The sequence below is a fragment of the Podarcis bocagei genome (assembly GCF_964188305.1).
Source record: "Podarcis bocagei genome assembly, chromosome: Z".
Taxonomy (NCBI): domain Eukaryota; kingdom Metazoa; phylum Chordata; class Lepidosauria; order Squamata; family Lacertidae; genus Podarcis; species Podarcis bocagei.
Window position 1 is genome coordinate 48,638,278 of NC_138140.1, and position 22,839 is coordinate 48,661,116.

Consider the following 22,839-nt stretch of genomic DNA (forward strand, 5'->3'; position numbering starts at 1 on the left):
TGGCCCATCAAGTCCAGCATTCTGTTCTCACAGTGGCCAAACAGATGTCCATGGGAAACTTTCAAGCAGAACCCCATCAGAAGGGCAGTCTCCCCTCCTATAGCCTCCGACTGTGGAAGCAGAGCATAGCTATCTTACTTAATGGTCATTTATTGCCTTGTCCTCCATGAATCCATCCAATCCTCTTTTAAAACCATCCAAGTGGGTGGCCATTTCTTCCAGTGCTGGTTGGCCTGCCCTAACAGTCAGGCTGTGGAGTTTGGCTGCAATGTGTGTGTCTCTCTGCAGACCTCAAACAGACAATATTGGACTCCTGACAAAAACACCCTCTTAACTTCTTGGAATATATGAGCCTGCTCTCCAAACATGGCTCACCCATTCTAATGGTGGGTTTTCAGTGTATTGCTGTGGTTTGCATCTGTCTGTCTCAAGAGACAATAGAGTGTGCCTTCAGGGGTAAAGAGAAACCACTAGAGAACCACAGTGCCTTCCATGGCTGCTGGTAACTCATAACTGCTGCCTCCCATGTTGTTTTTGCTGCGTTAGCAGCACTGAAGTGACCTCCCTGGGGCCCGGGCAGTGTGTATGGAGGATGTTCCTGAGGTGCCCAGATGACAAGACCCCATCTTGGCCTCACTGATGTGGTCCAAAGGAAAGCAGAGCAATCCCTTTGCCACCAGCTTGGCTGCAGGAGTTGCCGGAAGGAGGAATGCAGGGTGCCAGTCAAATGCCTTAGGGACTCTGCTCTGGATTTGTGTGGGGTTTACTCCATAGCCTTTTCTTCTCCCAAATATATTCCACAAGGCAGTGAAGGTTTAGGATCAGAGTTCTCCTAGATGGGCTACTTTCCCAGGTGGACGAGCCCCATCTGCTCTTCACTTCTCTCTACAGCATGTTCAATAACTGCCTTCTTGATCGTTGGACCCACTATTGGTCTTGTCCACTCAATCTGCTGCAGCCTGCTTTCTCATGCAGGGGAAGTCCCTAACTCAACAAAGGTTTGAGACAATTTTCAGTACATTGCTTATTTCAGGGATAGCTAAAGTGAAGCCCCCCACCCAAAGGTTGTTTCACGCACCATCCCTGACCATAGGCCTTATTGTATTGGGCTGGAGGGCACTGTGTTAGCTACCCCTTGTCTATATACCCCTTATCTATTAGTCTGGCAACTAGTCATCAATCCTCCTTCCCAGAGAGCTCTGGAAACTGTAGCTCTGAGAGGGGAATAGGAAGCCTCCTGACAACTCACAGAACACTTAAATAACTTCTTTAGGAGATACCTTGACTCTTTGAATTGCAATTATGGTGCTTTTATTTATTTGTTTGTTTGTTTTAAAAAATTATTTGGTTTTTTATAATACACAAAGGAAAAACACCCATTACACCTACACCATACAAAAACAAATATATCATTCAAAAGAATACCATTCATTATATCTTTCATGGGTAGAAGTAATGATTCTTCTATTTCTTTGTAATAGATAGCCGGGAGGTCATCCAGGCCCGGTGTCTTCCCTATCTTGGATCTTTGAATGGCTTGTTGCACCTCCACAGTGGTTATTGGCGAGTTCAATGTTGTTATTTTCTCCTTGGGGAGTATGGGTAATTTGTTACGGTGCTTTAAATGTATGGTGTGAATGTGGCCTTACACGGGATCAGAACTTTGGTCCATCTTGCTCAGGATTGTCTGAAGTGACTTGCAGCAGCTCCTCCAGGCAGGTTTTCTTCCTAGCCCTACCTGGAAATGCTGGTGGTTGGACCAGGGATCTTTTGCATGCAAAGCAGGTGCTCTACCACTTAACTTCCACCCTTATCCCATTGTTGTTGACTGATCGTTAACTGACTGATGGTGGAGGCTGTCGAGGTTAACTTTTAAAGCAAAAACAAAAACGCTGCAAATTGCATCTCTATCAGTCTGCCACGGAGGCGGCTGGCTTTATCTTATAATTTAATCCTGATGTATCAAGAGCTGGATGGAAATGCCAACTTCATGTTGTTCTTTTTATAAAGACACTTTTAGCTCAGTGGTCATGCTGTGGTAATGGGATCCTGCTTCTTGATAATGTGCAAGTAGCAAAGGAGTGGGTTGCTGAGTGACTGAGAGTAGTCACTCGATGGAGATAATTTTCATGAAGAAAACCCCTGAGGGTTCAACAGGACATTTGGCTGCCTTCAGATGCTGCACTATATGGGCATTTCCAAAAATAAACTTGCAGGGCAGGGGAAAATACTTTGCTCACCAAAGGTCCCCAGTTGAATCCCTGGCACTTCTTCATAGAATTGTCAGGAATGGCACTTCTCTGCTTAAGATCTTGGGGAGCAGCTTCCGGCCAGAGTAGACAATACTGGGCTAGAAGGGCACATTGCCTGACGCAATATGAGGCAGACTCCTGGATGCAATGAGTAGATGAGTGTTCCTAGAAATACCTTGGATGGATGAGTCAAAGGGGGTCATCAGCTGAGGTTCCTAGAAGACCGACTTGTCTTGACATTTGGTTTCCTGCACCACAAACATCTGATGTCGCCTGAGTTCTGTGCAGCCCTGATGACCAGTAGCCAAGGATAAAGCACGTAGCTATTAGTGTGTCCCAAAACACATAGTTATTAGCTTATGTAAGCCAGTGTGGTTAGAAAGCATTGGGATAGAAGTCGGGAGACTAGCGTTCAAACGCCCCGATCAGTCAACAGCTACCCATGTCTCCTAAACTTATGCAAGCCCACGAAAGCATCCCACCGGGTGAAAGTTGCAGCTGCATTTCCAGCACGACTGAGCAAGGGGGCCATAAGAAGAAATTGCAAGATGAAGATGGTGTGGCTTGGCTCCTAATTTGATCATTCATCTCTGAATGGAGCAAGTGTTGCACTCTCTGCACAGCAGCAAATTACTGTACACAAGCTATAATCACCCGCGGCACGCTCTTGGCTCCGCTTCTACTGCTCTTAATTGGATGACGTACTCTACGGTGTTACTCTTCGTTCCCGCCAGCTTGCTTCAGCAAGCATCAAGCAAAAGAAGTGCTTTACTCTGAACCGTCTGGAATGCTGTGAGCACTTTATCCTTTTTAATGAACTGGATGTACATGACAAATACATGTGTCTGAGGAGAGGAACAAGTATATTTACCGTATATGCTTTATTACATACAGTGGTACCTCGCAAGACGAATGCCTCGCAAGACAAAAAACTCGCTAGACGAAAGGGTTTTTTGTTTCTTGAGCTGCTTCGCAAGACGATTTTCCCTATGGGCTTGCTTCGCGAGACGGAAACGTCTTGCAAGTTTGTTTCCTTTTTCTTAACACCGTTAATACAGTTGTGACTTGACTTTGAGGAGCAACTCATAGAATGGGGTGTGGTAGCCTTTTTTGAGGTTTTTGTGATTTTTGAAGCTTTTCCAAAACTTTCCCGACACCGTGCTTCGCAAGACGAAAAAAATCGCAAGACGACAAAACTCGTGGAACGAATTAATTTCGTCTTGTGAGGCACCACCGTATGTATGCATGTGTGACACACTCAAACATCCTGTGGTGCAATGTGGGTCTGGCTGTTAACCAGAAAATTGTTGGTTCGAGCCCACCCAGGGATTCGTGCATTGCAGAGGGTTGGACTGAATGATCCTTGGGGGCTACAATTTTATGGTTCTATCCATATGTCTCACAGAAATATTCACTTGCAATATATCCCTCAAACGTAAAGATCTACGGTATTTATCAAATTTTACAAAATGTCATGTTATTTCTTTTGTTTTGCCATAGTCTGTGCCTCCAATGTATGCATTTATTTATTTCCATTAATGGTTAGCATACATTTCTAAGCAAAATACCCAAAGTGGTTTATAAATAATGATAATAGTTATAATAGTTAATAATGGCTTGATGTATTTAATAATTTTATTTGCTACATCAGGAGTCTCTAAGCAACTTACAACACAAGCATAACAGAAAAAAGATAATATTGCTTTGTTAGCATATTATGCAGAGGATACCCAAGATTTCCCCCATAAAGACCTTATAGCCCACCCTAATGACAGCAGCAAAGCTTAGCATCTCCAGGTTTGAGAGGACATTAAATACAGACTAATTTGAGGCTTGGCATTCACAGCTTTGGGGCTTGATATCAATGGACAAATTAACTACTCCAACTTGACTAAATCCAACACTTTTTACTCAACTTGCTATAACTCTATTACTTATGCAATGTCAAAAGAGCATGATTACAGACTGCCAGCAACACATTGGGACTTTTAGAACGGCACTTTTGTTCAATGAGGGAAATAATTCTTCTCTTTGATTTTTTCTAGTTTGTGCACTTCTGTGGGGGAGGGGAAGGGGCTATTTGTTTTTATGTTACGTGCTTTTATCTGAAAATAGAAATAAATGGTTTTAAAAATTAGAAGAAGAAGAAGAGCAGGATAGAAATTTAATAAATAAGATGTAATGAAATAAAAGCCGTACAGCAACCCATAGCACAGACCCATAACTGTTCATAAACAGCAAACACAGAACAGTAGAAACCATAGGTTATAAAATAATCACATTTATAAAATATAAGTTGGATAGTGTGATCCAATGCATGCTGACTATGAAGTAAGCCCCACTGAACACAACGGGTCTAACCTCTGATAAAAGATGCATAGGATTGCATTGTTGTATAAAAGTAGTAATTTGAGAAAAGCAACAGGAGACTAAAATATGTTTAAATCAGTCAGTTGAAAGCAAATGCCTGTTTGAGACAGTTACTTGGGGAAAGTACAGTTGTTGCTGTTAGAATTTATAAACTGCCTTTCATTTCAAGACAAAATGCCAAGCAAATCAAAGCCAACAGCAAAGAAACAAGAATAAAAACAATTACTAAAAAATTACAGCTACCCATAATTAAAATACACACTAAAACAACTACATTAAAGCACCCATAGCTAAAATATGTAAGAAACAAGCCCACTAAAACACATTATCAGTTAGAAAAGATCAAGGGAATGTTGTTCTAAACATTCTAAGTTCTGCAAAATATAAACTATGGTGGAACCAGGCTGATTATGGTTGGGTTCTAAGAATACAGAATTGAGATGCCACTACAGACCACCTCTCTCATACCTGCCTGCCCCATACGTAACCTGACAGTGGCAAGCCGTGGATTACAGAATAATTAGAAGGGTCCCTGAAAGTAATCTAGTCTAACTACTTGCTTAAGGAATAAAATCTAAAACTGGATCATCCCCAGCAGATAGCTGTCGTAGCCTCTTTAAGACTTTCAGTGAAGGGGAGCCTGCCAACCCCCTCAATGGTAATTGGTTCCACTGATGAACTGCTCTTACTGTTTATAAGTGTCTCCTAATGTTCCATCAAAATCTACCATCCTGTCACTTAAGCTCATTAAATCTATTTCTAACCTGTGGGGCAGCAGATGAGGCTGATAGCGTGGATCATAAGGCTCAAGAAAGCTAATATGGGAAATGTGAAAACAAACGCTTACTGATTGCAGTAAGTATGTCCCCATTTTGCATTTAGTATGTTAATCTTAGAAGACTCGTGATTACCAAGCTCTGTCACTCCAGTGCTGGACTGAAGGTAAATTGTTTCATTCCCGATTTTTGCTGCAAATATTCTCATTTCAGTTAGCAAATTGAAAATCAATTCAAACTCATATTTTGTTCTTGAGTCCTTCACAGTATGCTCAATTTCAGAGACTCTGGCAAACTATGGTTTGTGCAAAACACATAACATACAAACCATGGCTAAATACTAAAAAGGCAAATGGTGGCTAAGAGCTGCCTGAATTGCTTTCAGTTTTTACCTCCTCAGCTTCATAAGTATACTATCTCTAGCAGCCTCTGACGGTGGAGCAATAAGCATAATTGGATTTTGTTGATTCAGAAAGTTTCCTGATTCTGTGGTCTTGATTGCAAACCATAGTTCATCAGTCCAGGCATCAAGCTAAGTTTCCCTAACTGTGGTCTCACATGATGTCTGAATGGATTCCAAATATCATTGTATTTATTAATACACAATCTATGTCTAAAAGCTATCCATTCGTTTATTGCAGGAGTTGTCATGTCTTCTATCCATTGCTCAAAGGGGGGGGGGCATAGTATTATCTTTCTGATGAATCACTTGGTCTTTTGTAAGAAGTTACGGTGCAGAGAGTCCATCTATGCTGACCCGCTGTCAAACCCCATATAGTTGGCATATGGTTTCAAATAATATTATTATCTGAGAATTGTAACTTTTAAAATTTAACATTCTCCTGCTCGGCATCTTAATGTAGAGGCTAAGCAGGCCTCTCTTGGAGATGCTTCAGATTTCCTGCAGCAGACTAGATTGCTTACAAAGCCCCCTATATGCTTCCATTGCAAACGAAAGCAAAGCTTGAAGCCCATTTCTCAAAGAAGTAAGAGCAGCACCTTGCCTTTGCTAATCACTTTGACAACTGTCCATCATTCTTTACCATTAAGCCTCATTCCCTTCCTCTCTCAACTTTTCTCCAAAACTCCTGTCAGCTCACAGAGGCCTTACACAAGGAATCCTTGAGAGACAGTCATGTAAATTTAAGACCACCATTTTGTCTGTCGCTCTCCCTGTTTTGTTTTGGTTTTACATCGCGGGTCTTGCAGTAGCTATTGTAGGCTTCCAAGGGCATCCAGCCTGCAGCATGCTGATAAAAGGGTATGAATAAATAATTGCAATGTAATGAGGTAGCCGGTAGATGTTGTTTTAACATCATTCAGTTGGTAAAAGACCGTTTGCTCCCTGCATTCTCCCTCTAAATCTTTTTTTCAGTCTAGGCATTTCCCATCCTTGACGCAGGTCTGTTCACCCCTGTCTTCTTGCTGGTGCTAGTGATCTGATAACAAGATTCTCTTTCTGATCAATACTTCTTCACTTGAGATTTTATTATCACGCTACCTTCAGGCTGCTCCTAGAATTGGTCCGTGTGCTCCAAATTGTGTTATTTCTTGCACTAATTCTTTTGAAGGCCACTGATCTCTAAATGGGCAGGAGGAGGAGAAACCCTTTTGGCCTGTGGAAGCCTGCAAATTATCAAATGTTTCCTCCCTCCCCTTTGCATTAGCAGATGTTATGTTTGGCACATATTGATCCTTTCCCTTCCCTTCCTTTGCAGGAACATTTCACACCAGAATGCAAGTTCAAAGAGTCGGTTTTTGAAAACTACTATGTGACATACTCGTCCATGATCTACAGACAGCAGCAATCAGGGAGAGGCTGGTACTTGGGTCTGAACAAAGAAGGGGAGATCATGAAAGGAAACCATGTCAAGAAAAACAAAGCGGCGGCACATTTCCTTCCCAAACCATTAAAAGGTAAAAAAATATCCAGGCATGCACAGAGCTCTGCAGGTGCACTGGAATGCCAGACTCCTCTGCATGCTTGACCAAAGTGCAGGCTTTTCTGACATTCGTTGAAAATGTGCAGGGAGGAAGTGTAGTTCAGTGGCAAGGCCCCCTCCTTGCATTTAGAAGGTCCCAGGTTCAATTCCTGGCACCTCCAGGTACGGCTGGGAAAGATTCTCTGTCTGAAGCCCTGGATAGCTGCTGTCAGACAGTGTAAGGCATTGATGAACCAATAGTCTGATTCATTATAAGGCAGCTTCTTGTGTTCATATGGATAAGAGTTTCTACAGGGCTGAGATGAAGCTATTCTAAGTATAGAGAAGGGGGAGGAATTCAAGTCAGTTAGCGTTTAAAGGCAAATCTTCCTAATCTGCGCCTTCCGAAACAATACATGAGCTGAAACTCAGCCATCCTTCAAAATTTTCAGTTCTCCAAATATTGCAGTACAGTGGTACCTCTAGTTACGAACTTAATTCATTCCGGAGGTCCATTCTTCACCTGAAACTGTTCTTAACTAGAGGTGTGCTTTCGCTAATGGGGCCTCTTGCTGCCGCTGTGCCGCCAGCACACGATTTTCGTTCTCATCCTGGGACAAAGTTCTCAACTTAAGGTAACTCTTCCAGGTTAGCGGAATTTGTAACCTGAAGCGTTTGTAACCTGAGGCATTTGTAACTTGAGGTACCACTGTACAGTTCTCCAGGTAATTAACATGTACAAAAAAATACATATACCGGGGTAAAGTTTGCACATAAATGCAAATACATTAAATTGGGGGGGGTGCATTTTTAAAAGCTGTATGTTCAGAGAAATTTGCAATAAAATGCTGGTGAATTTCCATAGAGGCTTTGAGAATAATAATAATCTGAAACTGATCCGGAAATGTGGAGAACTGAACTTAAAATGCAAAGAGAGAGAGAGAGGAGAGAGATGGAAACAAACCACAACTGACAGATTTACCCATGCCTACATTGGGTAGAGTTCCTTGGGGATAGGAGCTGATTGTTAAACCACTCTGGGAGTTGTAGCTCTTGGTGGGGTGTGTGGAGTATGAGTCTCTTACCAACTCTCAGCACTCTTAACAGACTATAGTGCCCAGGATCCTTTGAGAGAAGCCATGACTGTTTAAAATGCTAAGATGCAGCTTTAAATGCATAGTGCAGGTGTGACCTAAGTGAAGCACTTTTCCTTGTGCATGGGAGGTTCCCTTCCCTCTCTTCCCTCCATGTGCTTCCACAACATAGCCCCACACCCCCGATATGCTCTGGGGTCTCTCCAATCGTCTGGAGCAGATCCCAGAGCAGAGAAATGCATGGGAAGAGAGGAAGGGAAAGTGGAATAAAAGAAGAAGACAGGAATAATGTGACACCGGCCCTTACATGTACGAACTCTCTTACACTTTTCTTGTTTTTCTTCTCCTTCAGTGGCTATGTACAAAGAACCTTCCCTCCATGATCTTACAGAATTTTCACGGTCTGGCAGCGGGACCCCCACGAAAAGCAGAAGCGTCTCAGGAGTGCTAAACGGTGGGAAATCCATGAGCCAAAACGAATCGACGTAGCCAGGTTTAGGGAGCAACTGGAGAGACGCGTAAATGGAATCTTACCTCTGGAATCATAGATATAAGCACTTTCTTAGCTGCCTATCATCCAGCGAGGCAAGCCAACAAACTGGCATAGGTCACATTGTCTTATCAGCCATTTAGACCTTCTGGTTGTTCTAAAATAATTCTAAACAAATGATAATAGTAAAAAAGAGAGAGCCCAATAACATAGAATGTGCTTGTGCAATCACACAAGGATAGCCAGACAAAACATAACTTGCGGCATAAAACCACAGAGAGGAAATGTCCCTCTTGCTCACTCTCTCTTTAATCTCACCTGTGCTTTGGGGGGGGGCAGAATTAAGTAGCAGGAAAACATTTTTTTGCAGCACTTAACTGCTGATTTGAATTTGCTGTCCAGCCAAGAGAGAAGTCCAATCAAAGACCACTTTTTTGCTCTTCGAGGGAAATTCTAATGCTTAATGTTTTATACACATATATATCTATAGCATTAGAGGGTAAACAAACAGGATATGTGAACTCTGTGGTTTTTTTTCTCAGCTTACCATTTTATATCTCTTAAGGCTTGATATTGATAACAAACCCAATGTATTCTTTTAATTTGGGATAGTGCAACTTTCTGATTCCTTAACTCCAATGGGTCTTCTTCAGCGCTGTGTCTTTTCAAGCAACATAATGCTAATAGTAGTATAATATAAAAATTAAAAAAAATCAGGTTTGGAGCTGAGTGTCAGTGTCTCAGTCTCCAGAGAAGTGTTCTTGTGATTAAAAAAAAAAAAAAAACTACACTGAGAGATATACATTTTTTAATAGATTTGTAGTATTCTGTTTAAAGTCCTTGTGCTGACCCTAGTCTGTAGGAACCAAAGTGTTAACGTTAACCCCCAGTCAGTGGAAGATAATGTTTTTGGGTTGTTGTTTTTCTAAAAAATAAAAAATAAAAATAGAGGGGATGAAAATATCCCCAATATGTAGAGTTTCTTTTTCTCCCCCTCCTTTCCCTCTGCTTTCTCTTAATTACATTTTATGTAACATATTTTAAAAAAACAAACTGTTGTCGTGGCTTCTTTTTTCTAAAGACAGAAACTGTGGAATTGAGGTGACTTAATTTTTATAAGGAAAATCAATATTGTTTGTAAAAAAATTAAAATTCTTTCTTTCACTTACATGAAATTAGGGTAGAAGAGAAGCATCACGACAAACAACCCCTAAAGCATATCTACATGCTGTTGGGAAGGAGAACACTGCCCAGTGTCTTCTGCCCACAAAGAATGAAGCCAGCTTCAGGTGCTACCTTTAGGCTGATATAATCATGTGTGGGGTGGCAGGGACAAGCACACTGTCCCCATTGCTTTCCCATGCTATCATTCTTAACTCTTCCCAACTCATGGAACACAAACTTCTGCAACAAGGACCCCATTCTATCTTTGGAGGCTCCCCATGCATTTTTGGAAGCCTGCAAAGCCATGGTTCTGAAATGCATCTGGAGCATCCATGACTCCAAACAGGGCTGGATTAACCATTAAGGAAATTAAGCATGTGCTTCGGGCATCAAGGGAAGAGGGAGGCACCACAAAAGTTTTCCGTTGCCTGATTTTTAACATCCATGGTCACAAATTACTCAGCTGAGAATTCATTTTCTCAGATGAAGTATATTAAAAAATCCCAACAGTTTGAACTGCTTTCAAATTGCTAAGTTGGCAGGAGCTGGGACAGAGCAATGGGCGCTCACCCTGCCGCGGGGATTCGAACCGCCGAACTTCCGATCGGCAAGCCCAAGAGGCTCAGTGGTTTAAAGCACAGCACCACCCATGTCCCAGAACAACTATACAACGAGGCAGGCTGGATGCCTTATCTCTACTAAGTGTAGAAGCAAACACATTGTGTAAGATTAGTTCTGAGGGTCTGATCAAAGACGTTGCAACTAGAAAAAGTAGACCCCCCAATATATATATATATATATATATATATATATATATATATATATATGCAGGTTTTGGTGTTTTCGGGTATCTTCCCGTGTAAGAGTTGGGGTGTCTAGGCGACGTTTCGACGAGGTCGAAACGTCGCCTAGACACCCCAACTCTTACACGGGAAGATACCCGAAAACACCAAAACCTGCATTCCTGTACCCGTGAAAATCTACGAAAGCAAATATATATATATATATATATATATATATATATATATATATATATATATATATATATATATATATATAAAAATACAAAAATGAAGCATGTAGGTTTTGGTTTCTTTTCGTAACATACAATTTTATTTTAGTGTTTATAGTTGTTTATATTTTGAATTAGGAATATATGGGGGCACCAAAATCTTTTAAGTGCTTAGGGCCTCTAAAGGTCTGCATTTTAAATTGATTTTAACCTGTATTTTAAATTGTGTTTTTTTTCCTATTATGTTTTTACTGTAATTTTACTGGTGTTAGCCGCCCTGAGCCCGGCTCTGGCCGGGGAGGGCAGGGTATAAATAAAAATTTTTATTGTTATTATTATTATTAATCAGGCCCTGAATTCAAATGGCACCCTGTTGCAGAAGTTTACCTTCTTTGAGTTGGAGTGTGATAATATAAATAATGGGGTCGTGGGGTAGGGCTGACACACCTGTTCCTGCTGCTCCTACCATGTGCTCACATTAACCTGATTGTAACACCTGAAGGGGCTTAAAGTGCAAGGGGCTATCAGGCAGATGTATTGTGGTCCTGCCATGGAAAGGAACAAGCTCCTGGATAATATTTAAGGGGTTTTGCCTTGCATGAACTGCAGTCATAGTGGTGTGACAATGGCCTGGTGGGAGAAGGGAGGGATCTGATGCATTCCTACAAGGAGCCCATCTGCCCCCTGATCTCTGCCCGCAGCAGAGTTTTGATTGTGCCCTCCTTTCCCCTTTTTTTAAAAAAGCAAAAACCTATATATATTTAAAAAGAATTCATTAGGTTTCCATTTAGTTCCTCATATCCGTTGCATGGGAGAAAGTTGGAATATTGGCTTAAGAGTTGCATGACATGTTACGATTTCGTGCATTGCTCAACGTCAGCATCTGTTGCAGATTTGTACAAAGCTGACATGGATCGGTTCGAGCTGTTTCAGACTGCTTTGTACAAGGAGATGTTTATTATTTGTTGTATACAACCATGCACTGAATAAACTTATTTATATTAAGATGTACTTTCTAAAAAAAACAACAGCTTGTGGATTTGTTCAGAAAACTGGATCATTTTGACTGGCTCGTCTGGAGAAATGGGAGGCATGCAAGACCTCAGAGATTGTTCAGATTGGGAGTGAGTGAAATGAGAAAACCTAGAGAGTTAAAACTCAGGTCCCAATTCCCACTCACGTGTGACCAGCACTCTTTACTAGGACTGAAGTCACTTTGAACTGCATAGCAGTCTTCCCTGACCTAGTGCCCTCCAGGCATTTTGGATTTCATCTTCCATCACCTATGACCATTGTCCCTGCTGTTTTGGGTGCTTAGGTCTGGACTGCAATAAGCTCAAACTGCATGGGAGCCTTGTGACCTGTTTTAATGATTAAAAAACACACACTACAGGTGGGAATGATCAGTTGAAACTGCAAAAGGAAGGGGTGCTTAGCCCTTTCCCCACTCCAAATTGTCCCTCAATCTGTGTCATGACCACCACAAGATTTTCACTGAGCATTTTCCTACATTTAAAGCCCCATGGAGGGTGGGGAACTGCTGAGACAAGGAGATTTGGAGTACAGAAATCATTCAGCACTTTCCCAAGCACCCCTCTCTGATGGGATCCCTGTTCCACAAAAGCAGCTTAGCTTCCAAATGAGATGCAGCCTTTGATTAAGTGAGTCAAAAAGTCCCTCGTAGGAAAGAGAAGTCGTGCGTCACATTTTTGGGGGCTGACAAAGATTAATCACCCCTCCTTTTTCTTTCTTTTTTAATTTCCTGCACTGCTCAAGACCAATCAATATCTCATTGTCAGCACAACCCAGAAAACCATTACAGACCATCTCCAAGCCTCTATATTTCTTTCATCAAAGTGAGGCCATCCATGTATATCTTTGCAGATGGGATTCCACCACATTAGGAAAAAATCAGGACCAGTTTTCTAGGTGGTTTCTGAATATTAGAATATTCAGTGGCTGGAGATTTCTCCAGAATGGGACTCTAAAAATATATATATGATTGGAAAGTAGAAGACATGGCTGTAAGCTGGTTGAATGTTGGAGTGAACAAAATCTCTCTCTGCCTCTCTCTCTCTCTCCCCCTCTCTCTCTTTCTCTGATGTTTGCTGTCTGCCAGAAATACCTCCTTGTCTTAATTCATGTTATGTGATCATGATTTTAAATGATGTGAGAATGACCATAATTCAGTGGTAAAGCACCTGCTTTGCTTACACAAGGTCCCAGGTTCAATCCCTGGTGGGGCTGGGAGAGACAACTGGAGATGGACCGATGGTTTTACATGGTTTAAAAAGGGGGCAACTTCCTTCCTTTGTTTCTAATAAGGCATCCATGTAGCAGCAATGCTGACAATGTTTGCACAGAACAGGCTTATATCACTCCCCGCCCCCACTGCTTATTTGTATGCAGTTTTTGTTTGATGGGAACACACTGCTTAAGGATAGAGCACATCTGGAGAAAGAAGGACCAGATCAGAATGTTTTGCCCTGACAAAGGACACAATGTCACTCCACCATCCCATGTTTAGAACCTGAATGGAATGGCAGCTGAGTCTTGCTTCAATGCTGGCGACAGGGTCACATCCACCACTGCACCTGAAGGAACATAGAAGCTGCCTTATACTGAGACACACTGATTAATCCATTTAGTTCAGTATGGTCTACTCACTGAATGGCAGCAGCCCCCTAGCCCTATCTGGAGCTACTGTTAGGCATTGAACCTTGCAGTGGGGCCTCTGGCCCATTTTATATTGACTTTCCGGAGGGAAATCCTGCTGGCTGGGGAATTCCCTTAACTATTGGGCAGCACTTGGGCTGCTGCTGCTGGGATGGCTGATGGGATGAAGGTCTGCAGCTGTCGCCTCCCTGAGAAGGGTGAGCAACCACTCTCTACCACTGAGTTACAGCCCTTCAAAACAGGCCTGCTCAAGACAGCAGAGGTCAGAGAATGTAGGAGATGCATTCTGTTTTCTTTGCATTCTAATGAGAAACTACCTGATTCACGCTTTTCAAGGCAAGGTACAAACCAAAACACAGCTCTCCTTCAAAACCCACAGTTCTCTGAACTTTGTATTGTGGTTCTTCAACCAAACAATGTGTGCAAGAAAAATGCATATATTATGGTGAAAGTTGACATACAAAAATACTGCCTATTAGGAGAAATGCTTGCAAAAGAAAAAGTGCATTTTAGTTTCAAAACTGCATACAAAAATGTGTTTATATAAGGGGTAATGGCTTTCATGAGGATTTTAAAAACAGACCAACACATAGTGTTATGGAAGTGTGAAGAACCGAACAGGGGGAAATAAGAGACCAAGAGAAAGTGAAAGCGGCAGATTTGCCCATCCCTATGTGGCAGGCACAGTCCTGTGGTCCAACATTTTGATGCCAATTTTCAGCATCTGCTCCATCTTTCTGCCTCATGGTAGGAATGGCTCAGCTCTCGTTGACAGTGATGGGAAATACATTTCTCTGATGCTCTGGGCAGCTGCTGCTAGATTGGAGCTAAATAGGTAGTCACACCTGGTGTAAAGCTGGTGCCTATGCTCCTAAGGGGTAGTTCACATTAATGGCATCTAGGCATGAAGGACATACAAGCCAATGAGAAGCCTGCTGCAGCAGACCAATGGCTCATCTAAACCACCATCCTGTTCCCACAGTGGCCAATATCATGGGAAGTCCATAAGCAGGTCTTGGGTGCAACAGCGTTATCCGCACCTGGTATTCAGTCATACTGCCTCCAACAGTAGAGGTAGAACATGGCTTTCCATGGCCTGAATCTGACCTGAAGCTTCCAATCAGGACACAAACAGGCTAAAGGGCTCATCTCCAAAGATGGTGCTAAACAGTGCACATCTTACAGGGTTTGGCTACACTGCGTTGATGCAGCAATTCAATACGGTTTAAGACTAATAATTTCCTCCATTTCTGTACCACATATGCCCTCAGAACTCTCTTCCAGTTGCCTCTGAGCATATTCAGAGTGCTTGGAGGTCACCACCATCCATGTCACTGCATGGAAGAACACACAGGTTGAATATAGTGACATCCTTGGAAGGTAGACACACTGCCTGCTTACTTTGGGGTATTTTGTTTTGCTTTGTTTTATCGAACAACATTTGCATACTGCTTACTTGATCACCAAAACCTCTAAGTGGTTTACAAAGGACCACTCAAGATACTCATTTTAAAATACCAATTAGCACAACTGTGAAAAACAAGATATAAATATAAATAAAATAGGCAATCTTAGAACCACTGGGTAATACCTATGGTTAGTCCTACTCGGAGCAGACTCATTGAGATTATTAGTAGTAGCAGGAGTATCTATTACATTTGTATACTGCACTTCATCCGAAGATTACAGGGCAGTTCACAACATAAAAATGAGAACACAAAACTCATAAGAAAAACAAGAAAAAGCAAACTGATAACACATACCCCTCTCACCCTTCCATGATGGGCATGATTAACTTTCAATGGGTCTACTCTGAGTAGAATTTAAATCCAGTCCATTATACATGTTAAAACTGCATGCTCAAATTGCAAGAGAAAACTACGTTTTATTTTTGCATGGCCTCTCTCCTTCTCTTCAGCAGTCATAATGTTGGGGAGGATTACCTAGAGGTTAACAAAAGAATGAGGGGAAAGATTCTGATCTTCCACACTTCTGATTAAGGCAGAGAGCATAACAGTGGCTGGCGTCTGAGGCTACTGTACCATTGAGGTGTGGGGATACAAGCCTACGGATACAAAACATAGGCAAATCCATTTTTGCCGTTGCTTAGAGACACAGCCAAATCCCAGGGTGGATTAGAGCAGATCTCGTGTTGAAAAGGGATTGTGCTCAGACACCGGAACGGCAGTGTAGTGGGTTGCTCCTTGTGGCCGAGCATTAGCATCAGATACAGTCTGCAAAACACATCAGTGCCTGCCTGTCAAAACCAGTCCAGTCCTCAACAGAATGCAGTCGTGATTCATCGTCCCACATCCCCACCAATTTCTTCTATCAGAAGTGAAAACACAGAAAAGTCTCTGGAGCAACCCTCCTCTCTTGAGAGTGTCTGATCCAAGTTTCTGTGGGCAAAATGTGGCAATGCCTCTGAGCATGCACAAAGTGCTTCCTCCTGCATAACCACATAGACTTAGAAAGAAAGGGAGGTTGCCATTTTAGGGCAAAGGATTTTAACTTCCAGGGAACAACTCTTTTCTCATTATTATTCTTTTTTGAATGAAATCTGAGCCTGTAGTTTTCAGCAGGAATTGTTGAGGGCTGGTGAGCATTGCAGCACACTTGGGAACATGAGGAATGGGCTGTATTAAGGTTTGTGCAATCTATTTTGTTTTCTCTATTTGTCTTTTCATTTAAACCTCACCTTTCCTCCAAGGAGCTCAAGCACGTGTGACCCCACACCCCGTTTTATCCTCCCTGCTGAGAGGCAGTGATTTCCTCGAGGTCACCCAAGGAGCTTCATGGCTGAGTAGTGGTTCTGAACCAAGTCCTAGTCCAACAGTCTAACCAATGTACCTCACCAACTCTAGGTCCGCACAATGTCCACAAACAGGGGCAAGAACCCAAATGGTGGCTCTGAGGGCAGCGCAAATTACCAATGACATCCCATGAGACATAAGAACATGACGATCTGCCTTTATGCAGACTCGGACCATTGTTCCATCTAGACTAGCACTTGTCAACACTGACTTGCAGGCAACAGGTCTCCAGGGTTTCAGCAGGAGTCTCTCCTAGCCCTATGCGGAGTTGCCAGCGAGGACTGGACCTCGGAATTTCTGCTTGCAAGCAGATGCTCTGCCACTGAGATACTGCCCTTCCTGGCATATGCAGATACAAATCTATATCTGACTTTCTGCAGATTGGGGATTCTAACTGCTTAACTCAGAGCTGAGGTGAGTCTTTTTGTTTGCCCTCATTAAGCAATTAAGAGTCAGAAACCTTTGTCAGTATGCTGCATATATTGTATCTTAATGTATATCTGCCCAGCCCTGGTGTATGAGCAGAGCAAAGACTACTGTAAATATCAGCAGAGATCAAGGTAGGGCAGGACATTCTAAGGAGTGTTTCAACCACACAACCTTCATGCTGGATTAGAGTTGCCAACTCTTCTTTTTTTTAACTGGACACTGCCTTGTTTACCCATAGCCTAAACCAGTTTTCATAGCAGGACATAAATAAATGTGAAAAGTGACAGAGAAAAAGCACCTGTCCTACCTATAGATGATGGAGCAAAATGGTTTTCTCTTACCCCAAACTCCACTTGAGCCTGAACCAAAGGGTTCATACTAGAAGGAAATCCATGATGTCTATTTTCTAACTCCATTTTCAGAGGCAATATGTCCCTAAAAACGCCAGCTACTGTAGGGAGAGTGCTCTCACACTTAAGTCCTGAGGGTGGCCTTCCCATAAGCATCTGTGATAACAGGATGCTGGATTATATGGTCTCATCAGGGCGAATGGTCAAGGGGATGGTGTTACTGGGGTGTCAGAGAATTCTGATCAAAGCAGAAATGGAAGAAGAAATTGCTGTTGTTTGCTTATTTGTTCCACATCCAGAACAGAAATCAAGCCAGCGAATACAATCAGAATTTGCTGCTGCTGCTTTCAATCTGCAGCAATTGATTGTGCTTTCCTTCTGTTTGCATTGCGCTTCTGTTGCATTGAAATCAACACTGGAATGACAATGTAAGTTATGTCATTTGCATAATTACTGGCATTAGTTACAAAATTTCACCACAGTGGACACTACGACAAAGAACTTTGTTTTTGGCAAATATGGCTGGCACGCTGATGTTTGGTACAACAAAGCTGGAATACGTAAAAGTTTTGCCAACCATGTTATTAGAAAAAACTTAATTAGGGTATGGGGAAAATAAATATATATATATATTAGAGAACTGGGGAACCTATAATGAATTGTTAGACTTTTCGGAAGGAGAGCCAAAAATGGGGAAAATGAAGAGGTTAGAGAATATGTATCGGACTGGCTAAACTATCACCAAATCAATTCAAAATCTAAGGTAGATAAGAAATTGGGATTTGCAGAAAAACCATCAGAATTCAAAAAAGAAATATTAAGTTCTAGAGTTAAAAAATTATCTGAAATGTATAGGATATTACTTGACTGGGAAACGAAAGAAGAACTTGTGAAATCATCTATGATCAAATGGGCACAAGATGTGGGTCATCATATTGATTTGAATTTGTGGGAACAATTGTGGAAAACAAATTTAAAATTCACTGCTAGTTACGCTTTAAAAAAAGAACTACTTAAAAATGATCCATATATGGTATGTGACACCAAGTGAACTAGCCAAAATATTTAGATCAAAAAGTGACCTATGTTGGAAGCGCAAAGAAACAACCGTCACATTTTACCATTCATGGTGGTCTTGTAGAATAATAAAATAATTTTGGGAGATGATATATAACAAGCTTAAGAAAATGTTTAGAACGTCCCCCCTCCAAAAAAAAACCCCAGAAGCTTTCCTTCTGGGAATACTAACAGAAACCCCCCAAAATCTAATTATTCTATGGATATATATGACCACAGTTGCCTGAATTCTGGTACCACAAAAGTGGAGAACAGATGCAGTACCATCACGAGAAGAGTGGCACCTTAAAATATTATAATATATAGAACTTACCAGCATGACAAATAGATTAAGAACTAAAAATGATAAGAATTTAAAAAGAGGACTGGACATTATATATAGAATATATGGAAAAATATTATAACAAGAAAATAATCGTATCAGGTTCACAAAAAATACTTAGCAGTAAAGGTTACAACATGGGATAATGTAAGGTAATGAAAACAACTTACTAGAGTAAGAAAACACAGTTGAAAAGATAGCAGACAGGAAACCACAGACAGAGTGGAAGGGGAGCAAAAGTTAAGGTTTATAAGAGTCAAATAAATTGGAGGGGAAAGTTATGATGCCATTAATATTCATATACAATGGTACCTCGGTTTAAGAAGAGTCTAGTTTAAGAACGATTCAGTTTACAAACTCTGCAAAAAGGAAGTAGTGTTCCAGTTAGTGAACTTTACCTTGGTGTATAAGAACGGAAGCCGAACGGTGGAAGGGCACCGGCTGAGGGAGGCCTCATTAGGGAAAGCGCACCTCGGTTTAAGAATGGTGTCGGTTTAAGAAGGGACTTCCGGAACCATTAAGTTCGTAAACTGAGGTACCACTGTATATATGTCTTATATTTATGTTTTATTATTATTATTATCATCCTGTGTATGACTGTAACACAGTATGTGTTGATGAATGAATGTATGAATTGATGATGATAAGATAGAAAAGCAAATAAAAAACTATATGTTAAAAAACAAAACATTGCTTTTGGGCAGAAGAACTGCAGCAGAATGGAAATTGTGCTGCATATGGCAGGGAGGAACAGGAAACATCACAGAGACACAGAATTCATAGTGGTCCATTTATGAAGCTTCCCCTACCTCCAAAGGGAAGTCAGGAAGTTCACACATGACCATACAAGGTGTTAAGATCTTCCAATTTGTCCAAGTCCTTGGAACATAGTCAATTGTGACATTTTGTACTGGAGGACTCAATTACTGTCATGCTGGTTTGACTGTTTTTTATGATGTGTTATTTGTTTGTTTGTTTGTTTGTTTGCTTGCTTGCTTGCTAGCCACCCTGGACTCTCTTCTAGGAAAAATGATAGGTTATAAATTTGATACCTAGTTGTCAGTCCAAAATCGACTAAATCCAGATTGCTTAGGGAGTAATAATTGTGCTAACTTACTGATTAGCTACTAACAGTCTTCCCAGATGACCAGCTTATTGAGCATTCATTCTGATTTGTTTGTGGGGAGATAAGACAATGTGGGCTATTTAATGAGAACTCACTCACATATTTTTTGAGGGGAGGCTAGACAGAGCTGCATCAAAGCTAGTGTTATCCCATACTTGACAGTATATTTTCACAGTGTGTTTCTTATTGCAAAATCTCCAATCTTTTGGGGTGGCAAGTTTGTAGAGTAAGAGCTCCAAATCATCTTTGACTGCGCAACCAACATTTTGACAGTGTGTGAGTGAATCCCACTGGAAAATAGTGACAGTCTGGGAGCCCCAAAACTAAGTGGATAAATATCAGCAGAATATTCCTGCATTGGTGGCGGATGGAACTAAATTGCCTTTGAGGTCCCTTCCAGCCACAGAAGCCAATTCCTAGGGGCCGGTGGGCCGATTATTCAAGTTGGCACCCCTGCTTCCAGCTATACGGTTTTCTGAGACTCTAATTACACCCCTCAGTCTATCGTATCGTACACCAAGATGTAGTGACACCAAAGTTTAAATTCACAAACCCTTGTGTGACTCAGATCCATAAGAATATGGCAAACCCCCACTCTAGGATGGCGTCAGAGTCTGAAAACTGAGGCATCCCAGTGGGTGGTGCATCAGGAAAAAGTCTGCTTAACAACCTTAATCACGTCTTATCCTGCAAAATAAAATTGGGGGGAGGGGGAATCCCCCTGAGACCTAGAAGTGTCAGAAGCTTCATTAGCTGATGTGCTTTGCAGTAGCGGTGCAGCTTTAGAGGATATGAAAGCCAGGAGGGGAGAGAAATACAGTCACCATCCGTAAAAGGGAAGCCTTTATGGAACACCTCCGTGACACTCAGCATCAAAGCGTGGAAGATGGCAGGCCTCTTCTCGAGATCTGGAAGGCATACGTGGCCTACTTGCCAAATCTGGAACTAAGTGGAAGGATCACTAAACGTCTGGTTGCAAAGCGTCTGGTACCTGGGAGAGATCAGGGGGATGAGCCTATGACAGAAGGAGGAGACCAGTGGACTCCAGTGGGAACAGAGCTGAGAGGAAAACATTTGCCTTTTGTCTGCTTCTTTGGCTCATGTTAAAAGATACACTGGAGTGGAGAGGGAGGCAGGAAGAAGAAGTGATAGCAGCCCTCCACATAGCTACCAATAGGGATGGGGGACAAACTTGATTCAGATGGCATTTAAAAGGACGCCTACTTAATCTGCACCTGCAGAAGGTTCAGGGCCCATATACAGCTTCGCTTCCAATCAATGCATGTCTCATAACTTCCTGATTAAATCCAGTAGCTTTTCATATCTTAAATGCTGGTGGGCATCTTTTGCTTGCCACGCCTGCGGGCTCTCTTCCGGCCAATGCTGTTTATGACAGATCTTAAAAACTTGGGGTCAGTGAGATTCGGCAATCGCAGCAGCTTGCGCCTGCTGGACCTCCTGAGCGGAGCGGGTTGTGTCTTGCTCCTCGTGAAGTAGGGTGAAATGTGAGGAGTGTTGCAAGCCGGTGCAGAGGCAGAAGGTCTGGCCGAGATGGTGGAGCATGGCTTCTCTGTCAAGGGCTTCTTCCTAATCCAGTGGAACACCAGTATCATACACCTCTTAGATGGGTTGGACATGCTGAAGAAGGTGCTGGAGGCCCAAAGTCCAGGGTGACTTCAAAGCGGAGGACGCAGCAGGCAGTTCCCTATCAATGGTGCCAAATCCAAGCAAATGTTAGCTCCAGTCCTGTTAAATCGATCCAGCAATTATGAACGTTAAATAAGGGATTAATTCCTCAGGCAGTAGGAAAAGACTTTCTGTGGCTTTTGAATAGACGGGAGCCCCCAACTACTGCCACTGTTGACAGCCTGTTGCCCCTTCACTCTGCTTGAATGGGTTATGTCACAATGGTTCCTTCATCAGGTGTTTGTGAGCGTGAAAATGCTGTTGGGAGTTTCAGCAATGAAGGCTCAGGCATAACGTACTGGTTGAACATTTCCTCTTTTTTTATTTAACAAAATTTATATACCACTTTTATAATTTATATACAAATTATTTGGCGAGTAAGTTAAAAATATACTGTAGTTTATTCACTTAGAGGCTAGTTTACATACTTTATTCCTTCGTATACTTCTATCCCACCTTTCCTCCACAGAGCATACACACTTCAGCCTCCACCTTCTCCATTTTATCCTGACAGCAATATTGTGAACTAGGGCCATAGCTCAGTGGTAGAACAATTGCTTAGCATGCAGAAGGCATCAGGTTCAGTCCCCAGCATCTCCTGGTGGGACTGGGAGCGCTCCCTCTGTGCTTCGGAGGCTTCGCGTTGCTATCGCTGAAGCCAAGGAGCCTGCATTCGCTCCATAGGACGCACACACATTTCCCCTTAATGTTGGAGGGGGGAAAGTGTGTCTTATAGAGCGAAAAATACGGTATGTTGTTGGGGCGGGGGGCAGGACACCCACCTGTCCTGTTCCAGAACTGAGCTACCTGTGACGAGACTGGTCAGTTCACAGAGGCCTCACCTATCGTTCAGTCGAGTTGCCAGTTGTGTCGCTAGAATGCTCCGTGACATCATCCAACTGACCTCACAAAGCATTTTAATTTCAAATATTCTGATTATTTATACTTTTACTTAAGTATTTTTATTTATTTACTTGATTTAGGGGAGGGGTTGCTGCCCCCACTGCCCCCCACTGGCTACATCCATGGAAATGTTCTAAGGTGTTGTTGTTTGGTCTGGTTTTGTTGCATTGTAGTACAAGATTGCTGCTTCAGGCAGCGCTAATGTGATGCCCTTAGGGAAGCATTGCAGGACAACTTATAAAGAGGAATAATGTGTGTGGACTGTCCATCAACGACATAATGCAGGAAACACCCACAGAAAATATCTCCCAGTCTGGAGGACCCGAGATTGTCTGGAGAAGTGAGGAAGAGACAGCTATAGTCTAAAGCTTTGCTTT

At 42.1% G+C, this 22,839-nt stretch overlaps 1 protein-coding gene and 1 long non-coding RNA gene across 8 annotated transcripts in view; one reads left to right on the forward strand and one right to left on the reverse strand.

Moving 5' to 3' along the window:
* FGF13 (fibroblast growth factor 13) overlaps positions 1-10,874 on the forward strand; it is a 256,086-nt gene extending 245,212 nt beyond the window's left edge. For all 7 annotated transcript variants that reach the window (XM_081179064.1, XM_081179067.1, XM_081179070.1 and 4 more), the window contains 2 exons: positions 7,117-7,315; positions 8,767-10,874. In XM_081179064.1, coding sequence (XP_081035190.1) covers positions 7,117-7,315; positions 8,767-8,903 — 336 coding nt within the window. In that variant the 3' untranslated portion in view covers positions 8,904-10,874. The remainder of the gene's footprint in view (positions 1-7,116; positions 7,316-8,766) is intronic.
* Positions 10,875-20,397: 9,523 nt separating this feature from the next.
* Positions 20,398-22,249, reverse strand: LOC308578598. The gene is made up of 2 exons (XR_014004013.1): positions 22,016-22,249; positions 20,398-21,578 (listed from the first exon to the last, which is right to left on the reverse strand). It is a non-coding gene; the product is annotated as an uncharacterized lncRNA (long non-coding RNA).
* Between the last annotated feature and the right edge of the window lie 590 nt (positions 22,250-22,839).